At 31.8% G+C, this 11,355-nt stretch overlaps 1 protein-coding gene across 5 annotated transcripts in view; it reads right to left on the reverse strand.

Moving 5' to 3' along the window:
* The window catches only part of GluClalpha (glycine receptor alpha 1), a 283,088-nt gene extending 272,977 nt beyond the window's left edge, over window positions 1-10,111 (reverse strand). For 2 of the 5 annotated variants that reach the window (XM_072545998.1, XM_072546000.1), the window contains exon 1: window positions 9,668-9,925. In XM_072545998.1, coding sequence (XP_072402099.1) covers window positions 9,668-9,735 — 68 coding nt within the window. In that variant the 5' untranslated portion in view covers window positions 9,736-9,925. Of the gene's footprint in view, window positions 1-9,667 lie in introns of all 5 variants that reach the window. The other 3 variants (XM_072546002.1, XM_072546001.1, XM_072545999.1) reach the window with 3 other exon arrangements.
* Between the last annotated feature and the right edge of the window lie 1,244 nt (window positions 10,112-11,355).

Consider the following 11,355-nt stretch of genomic DNA (forward strand, 5'->3'; position numbering starts at 1 on the left):
ATACTAAGGCGCATCTATGGAGCGGTAAATGAAAATGGTGTCTGGAGAAGACGATACAACTTCGAACTCTATAGGATATACCAGGAACCAGATATCGTAAAACACATAAAGATAGGACGTCTAAGGTGGGTAGGCCATGTTATGCGGATGGAGCAAACCGACCCAGCTAGAAAAACGCTCCTTGATAGACCTATTGGTCAAAGAAGAAGAGGAAGACCCAGAACAAGATTCCTAGATAACATCGATGAAGACATGAGAAATATGGAAATACGTGCTTGGCGGAGGAAGGCGATGGATAGGGACGACTGGAGAAAAATTCTTGGGGAGGCTAGGACCCACACAGGGTTGTAAAGCCAAAATGATGATGATGATCCTGTCTAGAAGACAAGGTCCACATTGGGCTCCAAATGTGGAGCCCAATGAGGACCTTGTCTTCTAGAGTTTTATGTTATTTTTATTCAAAATCAGTCAAAAATTATTTCTAGATGGTTTTTTATTTCAAAAGTTTTTTTTAACTTGTTATTTAAGATTTTTATTAACATAAAACTTTAGGAGACGAGGTTACAGTGGGCACCAAGTACCTTGGAGAACATCGCCGTCGTAATATTCGTGTTCACCGTCCCCAAAAACCCCCCGAATAATGACTTTTGACTGCTTTTGAATGAAATTAACATACTCCAAAAGATGATGTCTACCCTGGGCATCAGATGGCTCTAGGACCATCATATTCGTATTCAGCGACCTCAAAAACCCCCGAGTCAGACAATTGAACTCACTTTTGTCGATATTTGCTGAATTGCAAATTTTTCATTTTCCATGTACTTTGGAAATATATTTTCCTTATACACAAATTACAATTTTCATTTTACCAACATAAATTTTATTCACAAACTTTCCTGGTACTTTAAGACTCAAAATTGGTGGATTTAGTGCTTTTTAGTGCTTTATTTCCCAGCCTAGATGGGACACAAGTAAAAAAATATATAAATAACAAGTTAATTAAAGCTATTTAAGAAACATGGAATATCTCTGACAATGCCAAAGATAAACGTGCTTTAATAGCTCTTTGATATCACTCAATTTTTGAGCTATCACGAGCAGCTATCACAGTGGTGTCTAGTGAAAACAGGTGACTGAAGTAAGTCGAAAGAGCAAAAACAAGGATTAAATAATTATATTACTGTCATTATAAGTACGCTTAAAATATCATGGTATGATTAACCCACAACTAGCGGTGTGGTGTCAGGCGGACCTCCAGTACTTTTTAAATCCATGTAAAACTTGCAAATTTAGCATTTATGCAGGCCGCGCCATCTACCTTTAAGTTGGTGTACTCGTGAGCTACTCAGATATGCAAGTCAACTGTGATTCGATAAATTACACAAGAAAGTCAGGCTATAGGTGAAAAAGAAGAGGGGCCAGAAATAACAAATGGAAAGTTTTAAAGTGGTCTGCTGTTCCGGTCAATTCAGGTTGGAATATTAGAACAACAAAACACAATTTGGTAAAAGTTTTTCTGGGGTTGAAAGGACCTGCAAAATGTGGTGATGTCTTCGATCCCTTAAACATTGAGTCTTCTTTTCACTGAGGATATGTAAAACGATATAATTCTACGAACAAAATGAAAAGATATTGTTATTTCAAGATAAATTTAGCAATTCTGATAGAACAGATCTGAAAGAACTAACAAATAAAGAATTTAGAGCATTTATCGCTATCTTTTATTACTCTGCAATTTCTAAGTCAAATGATGAAGACTTGCAAGAAAAATTTGCAATAGATGGAACGGGACGAGACATACTCAGATCCATTATGTATTTGAAAAGAGTATATGTGTTGCTAGCACATCTGAGGTTTGTTGACTGAATAGTTAGTGTAAATATTTTATTGCTTTTGTTTTAGGTTTGATAATGTAGATGATCGAGAAGAACGTAAAATTAATGATCGAACTGCAGCAGTGTCTTGGTTATTTGAGTGTTTTGTAAAAAATTGCCAATACTGTTATTCTATGGGAGAATTTTCTTGTATCGACGAAATGTTGATAGGATTTCGCGGTAGATGTAGGTTTCGCATGTACATACCTAATGAACCTCGGAAATATAGACTGAAAATTATGGCCCTAACAGACGCAAGTACCCACTATTTCTATAACTGCTATATTTACTGTGGTAAGGATAGTGATGGTTTTTCTGTAACAAATGAGGAAAGATGTTTCATGATACCAACACAAGCGGTGTTGAGACTGTGTCATCCAATTGCTAATTCAGACCGAAATGTCACAGCATGTAATTGGTTTTCATCCATAGAAGTCATGGATGCATTAAAAAAACGAGGACTGACCTATATTGGTACGCTCAAGCGAAACAAAAAGGAAATACCTATGCAGTTCCTTCCAAGTCGGAGCAAAACTGAAGGATCTTCTATTTATGGTTTTACAAATAACTACACTATAATTTCCTACGTTCAAAAAAAGGAAAGGCAGTTGTGTTAATATCCTTAATGATGCACTATACCGAATGTGAAGACATAGAATCTGGTAAACCCAAAATCATTTGCTTCTATAATCAAACAAAAGGCGGTGTGGACACACTAAATCAAAAATGTACCACATATTCTACTAACCGGCAAACTAGGCGATGGCCAATGACTATTATTTTTTAATATTGAATATTGTAGGTGGCAGTGCACACATTTTACATGGATAATATAAAATCAACCACGCCATAGAGAGAAAAACCTTTTACAAAATTCTTGCAAGACAACTTGCAGAACCATATCTCAATGTAAGACTGTACAATTTTCGATTACCTAGGGAGCTTCGCATGGGTATCAGTAGAGTACTAAAGAAAGCTTTACCTGAAGCAGAGAGGGGAGAATTAAATAATCAAAACCAGAAACGAAAGAGATACGGTATCTATAATCGAAAGAATGACAAAAAAACAAAAATATCGTGCAGCAAATGTTCCCGACCCATGTGCGGCAACTGCAAGGCATATGTTTACAAGAATTGTATTTAGAAAAAGGTTACTTGTAAATATTTCGCAGGTGTGTTCATAATAATATATTTTAATTAGAAAGTTTATATATTTTAGTTCCTTTTTCTTTAAATGAAACGAAAAATCAAGAAAGAAATAGTGATTTTATTTTTTATATTTCTTTTGTAAGAAATTATGTTCTGCTGTCAGAAAACCTTGAAAAATAAGTTATGTTACATTTTTTTAGCATTTGTCATTATTACATTACATTACATTATTAATAACAGTTATCGAAGTGTAAATTAAAACATCAAAATAAACGTATTTTAAATTGAACTTGTGGTTATTTTCCATTAAAACTATGATATAGATAAAGTAAAATGCCACAATAAAATAATTTCAGAAACATAGGTTTTGCTTTTAGTTGAAAAAATTGGAGGGTGGTGTTTGCGCCTTCAGGATATCAAATTTTGACTATTTTGTATGTTTTTGTATTATTTGTTTGTGTAGTATGTGATTTTGATGTATGTTTCGTGCTCGTGTATCCTGACCCTTAGTGGTCCTGCGGTTTTCCTCACATAGAAATTGTTGCATTCGTCGGGCATTTTATGGATACAGTTCTTTGATCTCTATTGTCTGTTGGTTGTTTTGAATACTGTACTTGTTTCCTATCCTCTTTAATTTTTCAGATAAGCCCTTTACATATGGTATTGTTACCATATGTTAGGATAGGTTTACAAAACATTAACAGTTTGTTATCATATTGTAAATTTACAATGTACTCCTAAGACATATATATATATATATATATATATATATATATATATATATATATATATATATATATATATATATATATATATATATAATAGCCCGATTTAATAAACAAAAGAAACAAAGAGTTTCGGTAAATAGAAATGATATCGCCAGAAATAGTATACGTTTAAAATAGCTGGATGTTTTTTTTAACTTTAAAAGAGTGTCTTATTTTGCACACAAAAGATTTCCTTTAAAACTGTACAGGGGCTAGAACAGGATCAAAATCTGTGATTTGGAGGATGCGCCGATGGGAAGTAGTATCGGCGCCTCCATGAAAATCTAAGATTCATACTGGTCATGTTTGGCTCTTTTTGTTGTGGAGGTATAGCGGCTTATCGGATCGTGACGTATGATACATCATTGGAAAGGAGAGAGAATATGTTGAGACGGGACAATGGCCGCATTGCACAAGGGCATTACATCATATCTCTGTTGCTATTGGTCCAATTATAGCGTTAAATAAAAGGGGAGAAATAACGATTATAATATGATAGAAAAAAACGAGGCGACTACCAAGAGGGCACTACACAGTATCGTCATTAATAATGAACGTATAGTTACATATGAGGTATCCTAGGGCACTTTGGATGAAAATAGATATAGGAGATGGTTCAACTATTGTTTGCAGAATATTTCCCAGTTCAGGGTTTAACGTACAGATGTGCAAAAGATTAAAACTTTTAGCAAATGCTTTCTATTGCTCCGATAAATTAAAAAGCAAAATAATTATTACAAAAACGTAATTATCTTTTCAACTACCCCGTATAACACTACTAAATTTGATATTGCAAAAACGAGAACATCGAGAAGAGAACAAAAATGTAGTGAATGATAATATATGTTCTGATTGTAGGGTACAATGTTCTGAGATTTAGCAGAAAATGATGTTAAGTTATTTATATTAACAATATTAGAAAAAAGCATCCTACATAGGATGCTTTTTTCATGCTCATATCTGGATGCTCATATCTGGAGGATAAGAGTTCTCGATTAAAATATTTTTTAGCAATTGAAGATCTTCTTGTAGATAATCTGGATGAGAAAGCCTTAAAACACGTTCTTTTCATCCTGTTATAAGGTTCATTTTCATCTTGTTTGGATGATGTGAGTATTAGCTTATAAATCTATTACTACACATGGGATTTCTGAACCATCTGGTCTTCAACACATTATTTGTAGTTCTTACAATTCTCATGTCAAGGAATGGTAGAGAATTATTTACCTCTTCCTCAACTGTAAACTGTATATGTTGATTATGATTGTTCAAAATGTTGAAAAATGCTAAAAGTATTTACATACAGTTTACAGTTGAAGAAAGGTAGATAATTCTCTACAAATGCCATTATTGAGTTGAAGAATTGGTTGACAGTTTTAAATCTCAATGCTAATAAATAACTAAATGGTGAATGTAAGTGAGAAAAACTATTTTGGCTGGTCCTAGAGCAACTTTTTTTAATACGTGAAAAAATTTTTAGCTTCCAAAATATTTAATTCAATGGACGTTATTAAAAAACACTTTATAAACAAATTAGCATAATTTTCAAAAACTATTAGGAGGAAAATCTAATTAAAATATTAATTTCCCAATCTTAAAATCTTACTCCATATCTTAAAAATATAGGTACAGATGTATAATACTTTGTCAAAATTAAACGTTTTATAATTAAGCAATAGCAACTTTTTATTAAAAAATTTAAATATCTGTATATTAAAACTATTTACATATTTATTTTTTTTTTTGAATAGCTGTTCAAATATAAAATCTCATAGGACTTTTCCTGCAAGATTCAAAATTTTTAATTTCTTTTTTTTTATTTTATTATTTTTTTAGTTTATTGCAAATTCTTAAAAAATAATAATATTAAATTTATTTACAATCGTTTTAAGAAATTAGATATGATATTCAACATAACCAATCTTTAATGAAACCTTTTTGCCTTATATCAATCATAATGAGATAAGTTTCATCTGGATCCCATCCCATATAGGAATAAAAGGCAACGAAACTGCTGACCATAGTGCGAAAGACGCGATAGTGAGTGACGTTTCCGAGATCGTAAACACATCAGTATCAACGGATATAAAAGCTTATATAAAAAAATCAATCTTAAGTGCGTGGAAAAATAAATGGAATGTGTCGAATTCAAAATTAAAACAAGTGAAAACCAGCATAGAGGCATGGAATGTGTTACCTAAGTCAAGAAGCCAAGAAATAATAGTAACGCGCCTCAGACTCGGACATACTAGGTTAACGCATGATTACTTAATTAAAAAGTGCGAACCGCCGCGATGTGAAACGTGTAATACGACACTAACAATAATGCACCTACTATGTGAATGTCCCCTCTACAATCAACAACGAAGCAATAACAAGATACCAGGAACACTTATAGAAGCTCTAGGTGCAGACTGTAACTTTAACAATACTCTGAATTTCTTGAAAGACATTAATAAGTACCACAATATTTAATAAACCAAATTGTATTGAAGTAATTGTACCTAATGTAATCTAATTTTTCGCTAATGGCCATTTGGTCGATGCGATTTTCTAAATAAAAAAAAAAACCTTTTTGCATAAATGTTGCTAAAAAAATAAAAATGTGCAAAATTTAACATTTTTTCAATGTTTAAATAACGATCCCGTTGATTAAAACAGACTTTTTAGACATCATGATTTACATGTATTAAAATTAAAATCTTATCAGGTTACTAATTTTATCTAAACAAATGAACTGTTCTTTAGTAAAGTGCTTGCAACGCACCTCAAAAATACTATTTTTTTAAAGTAATATGTATATATAACTAAAGCTCGGATTATAGGCAAAATGCCTTTTTTGCCTATTTTGCCTATTATAATTGTTTTTTGCACTTTTTGCCTTTTTTCGCAAATTCCGCCTATTTGTGCGTTTTTTAAAATTTCATGGTACTACCCATGATAATATTCTATTACTAAACCATTCTATAATAAAATTTTGGGTCAAAATATCAATGGTTTGTTTATATAACAGATTTCTAGGAAAATGTACCTGATCGAGACTTGAGGGTTAACTATTTGGAAATCCCTAAGCTTTATTAGTTTATTATCATATCAGTTGTACAGTCGGTTACTGTATCAGAGTTTAGTCACAAATTGCTATATCCTAGTTTAGTTTTGTTGCGTATACCGAAAAGCAAAGAACACGTTTTAAAACGTTTTAGACATTTGTGTGAAAATATGACATCTAAATTAAGGCTATGGATCGCACCTTATTCGGAACTTTCTCTAGAAGGAGATGGAGCATTTTGTAAACCATGCGGCAAATCGATAAGTTTTATTTTTTCACTTCTTTTCTCGTCCCACAACATAACTAAATTCTAAAGCGGTTTTAGAATTCTAATTATTTTTTTTTTAAATTCTCAGATTTCAAGTAGAAAAAAATACTTTATTGACCAGCATTGTGGAACCCCACTTCATAAACGTAATTTGGAAAAATCAAATTCCTCTAAGTTAGCCCAAATATCTCTGCGGGATAGTTTAAGCAGTTCAAAAAAAAAGGAGGAAGACGCATTTAAATTTGATTTATGCCAGATGATGATTGCATCCAACATTCCTCTATATAAAGTTAATAACCCTAGTTTTAAATGCTTTTTCGAAAAATATCTTAATAAATCCTTACCGGACGAGAGTACATTGAGAAAATATACTGTGGAAAAATGTTATGTGGAATGTATTTCAAAAATTAAGCGGGAGTTAGAGGGCAATTTTTTGTATATTATCGTGGATGAAACGACAGATGTATGCGGCAGGTATATAGCTAATTTAATGATTGGAATTTTGAACGAAAACTTTCCGAGAAAACCTTATTTAGTTTCCGTTAAAGAGTTGGAAAAAACAACAATTTAACAATAAGTCGATTTATACAAGATAGTTTAACAAACCTCTTTTTACCCAACGCTATACCAGTGAATAAAATAGTTTTAATGCTTTCAGATGCTGCGGCATGTATGTTAAAAGCTGCTGTTAATTTAAAGATTTTTTATCCTAATTTAATTCATTGCACTTGTGTAGCCCACGGGGTAAATAGAATTGCTGAAGAAATAAGAAATCTGTTTCCGTTGGTAAATAATTTTATAAATTTTATGAAAAAAGTTTTTGTAAAGGCTCCGTTGAGGGTGCAAATATATAAAGAAAGACTTCCCGGTGTCCCTTTGCCACCTAAACCAGTAATTACAAGGTGGGGAACCTGGCTCGAAGCAGTTTTTTTTACTTTGAACACTGCAATGAAATAGAATTAGTTATGTCAGAATTTGATGATGATATTTCCGAAGCCATTCGAGAAGCAAAAAAAATAATAAAAAATCCCAAATTGAAACAGGAACTCGCTTATATCAATGACAATTATAAATTAATAGTTACCACAATTACCTTATTAGAAAAACAAGAGATAAATTTATGTGAGTCAGTAAAATTAATAGATAATTTAAAGACGAAAATTAAATCGGCACCTGGAAGTAACGGTCAATTAATTAAAAAAAAAAAACTGAAATATGTTTTCGACAAGAATGAAGGTTTTTCGTTTTTATCTAATGTTGCTAAAGTTTTGAATGGGACATTTTTCTAGGAATTTCAAATTATGCCAGATTTATTATCCGCTCTGAAATATGCTCGTTTAATTATTAATTTACAGTTATTTAGTTACTAGTTTATTTATACTAATGTTATGATTATGATGTGTAAATATACCTGCCTTAAGTTAATATTACTTTAATTCACTTTGTACAATAAATAATAAGTTATATTCCTTTATTGCCTATATTTTGTCTAAATGTTAATATTCCTGCCTTTTTTAATAAAAATCTTTGCCTATATAGGCGCCTTTTTCTTCAATTTTTGTTGCCTATAAATCCGAGCTTTATATATAACACAAATTATTAGAGCAATTTTTTTGTTTATAAGTTACAAAAAAAAATATTTTCCGTAATATTTTTTTTTAAAAACTAATTTTTTTGAAGCGATTTTCAGTCAGATAAATTTTTAATTTTACAAATATAGTTAATTTTCACAATAAAGTAATTAAAAATTGCCGAATTAGTCTACCTATAATTATTACTGGTTAGATGAACAATAAGTAAGCAATTAATATTTTGTTAGGACGCTAATAATTATCGAAGTTTAGAATATATCATTAGAGGTTGACATGAATAATTACTATAAGGTAATTTCTTGAGAAATCTAAGCAAAATTAATTAAATGTTTAGTAGATTAAATAATATTAATAATGTAAATAAAAAATAAAAATTAATTAGTGCATGAACCTAAAAGTTTTATTATTAAGTATATTCTAAAAACATAAATCATAAGTGATTAATAAACAAATAAACAAGTCATAAATATCTTTACAAAATGTATCCATCATTCATTCTCTTTTAGGTTATGTAAGAGTAGCTCTAAACATTAGTCCGGGAATTGCTAGCCATGCCGCACCTAAGCACCTTATGTATTTTATTTTAATATAAATAAAAGTTAAATATAAGTAAATGTCATATTTGTTGGTTTGCTTAAATATAACAGACAATGACCCCTAATAACACGTGAGCATGGAATATTATATCAACAAATTTTATTAAAAATTTGTGCCCTATAAAAAATTGTTCATTTAAATCAAATCGCATCCAAAAACACAAAATTCGCTATAGTTTATTTACTTACCTGAAAATTTGAAATAGTTTTTCGCTATTTTAAATTTTAGGTTTGTTTACCAGAACAAAACATGTCAAAAGTAATGTGCAAGTATTTACTGTTTAAGATAGTAAAGCGGTTGTGTTTTCTATTAAACAGTATGTAATTTTAAGGAATATGACCCAAATTATTATAGAAAAAAATTTCAACTTACAAGGAAAAATGTGTCACATGAATAAAAAGTGCAAAAAGGGTGTGAACTCTCATTGCATCAATTATCATCACTTGAAAAACAAAAAATAAAAAAATTAAAACTTGGTTCTTAGAAAGCCAACACAAAATTAGGTGAAATTTAATTCACCAAAAATTTTAAAGTCCAAGAAAAACATAGGTTAGGTATATGTCAAACACCAACATTCACAGTTCACAACTCGGTCCGGACCTTACCAGTGTTGAGAATATAATGACTACTTTCAGACGCCGCTCGTGTTGGAAATTCTGAACTGCTAGAGGCGAGGTTGCGACGTGGGGAGGAGAGCTTATATTGATCGTTTGTTACTAGTCTGCGCCGGCGATCGAATCCTCCCTCTGTTTGTGCTCCACTGTACAATTTTCCACTCCTGGAAAATGTGTAATTTCCCCCCTTTACGTAGAAAAATTGACACTAACTTAATACCTGACGCAAAACCGCATTTAACTCCACACCGGTACAAGATTTGGCACAAGCGCCACTAGGGGTTGGAGCGGTCGAACCTAACAAAATTTTTTCAAGATGGCGGCGCTCTGCGCTTAAGTCATTTATCCTGCGCCATCTCCCACTATAACCTATATGTGTCAATCTGTCAGAAAATTATTTAAAACAGCTAATAGGGTTAGTTATAGTTCGCTAATATAAGCATTATTAGCATCCATGCTCCAACGGAAGAAAAAGAGGATAATGAAAAAGACATGTTCTATGAGGCACTAGACCGAGAGTACGATCAGTGCCCAAAAAATGACATCAAAATAAAAGCAGGAGACTTTAATGCCAAAGTCGGAAGAGAGAATATATTTTCGCCCACCATCGGAAAAGAGAGCCTACACGTAGAATCTAATGATAACGGTCTCAGAATCATAAACTTTACGATGTCTAAGAACATGGTTATAGCTGGGACAAGATTTCCCCATAAAGATATACATAAGGGAACTTGGAAATCTCCTGATAATGAAACGATTAACCAAATAGATCATATAATCATCGATGCAAGACATTGCTCTAACTTATTAGATGTTAGGTCTTTTAGAGGAGCAAACATAGATAGTGATCATTATCTAGTTAAAACACGATTTAAAGAGAGAATATCCAATTTAAAAAAGGAGATGGGAAGAAGGAGAGAAAAAATCGACATTAATAAACTAAAAGATCCCGACATTGCAAATGTATACAGACAGCAAATAGAAGACCAAATAAGGACAAAAAACTTAAAAGAAGAAGAAGATATTAACCAACTATGGGCAAATATACGAGATATTGTGTTACAGAAATCCGTTGAAATATTGGGCAAAACCAAGTCAGAAAAAAGAAATCATTGGTTTGATCATGAGTGCGAAATGGCCACAAATAGAAAGAACGCAGCATATCAAAAAACCATTGACGCAGGTTGTACACCGAGAAAAAAAAGAAGAGTATAGACGTCTTAGAAGAGAGGAAAAACGTATCCATCGACGTAAGAAGAGGGAATACGAACAGAACACTCTCAGTGAGATACAAAGTTTATTCGATAAAAATGAAACGAGGAAATACTACAAATCCTTAAATATTAGCCGTCGAGAATTTAAACCACGATTAAAAATTTGTAAAGACACTAACGGTGAAATTCTACATGATAAAAACTCAGTTCTTAACAGATGGGCAGAACATTT

The sequence above is a fragment of the Diabrotica undecimpunctata genome, chromosome 10, assembly GCF_040954645.1.
Source record: "Diabrotica undecimpunctata isolate CICGRU chromosome 10, icDiaUnde3, whole genome shotgun sequence".
In the NCBI taxonomy this organism is placed as follows: domain Eukaryota; kingdom Metazoa; phylum Arthropoda; class Insecta; order Coleoptera; family Chrysomelidae; genus Diabrotica; species Diabrotica undecimpunctata.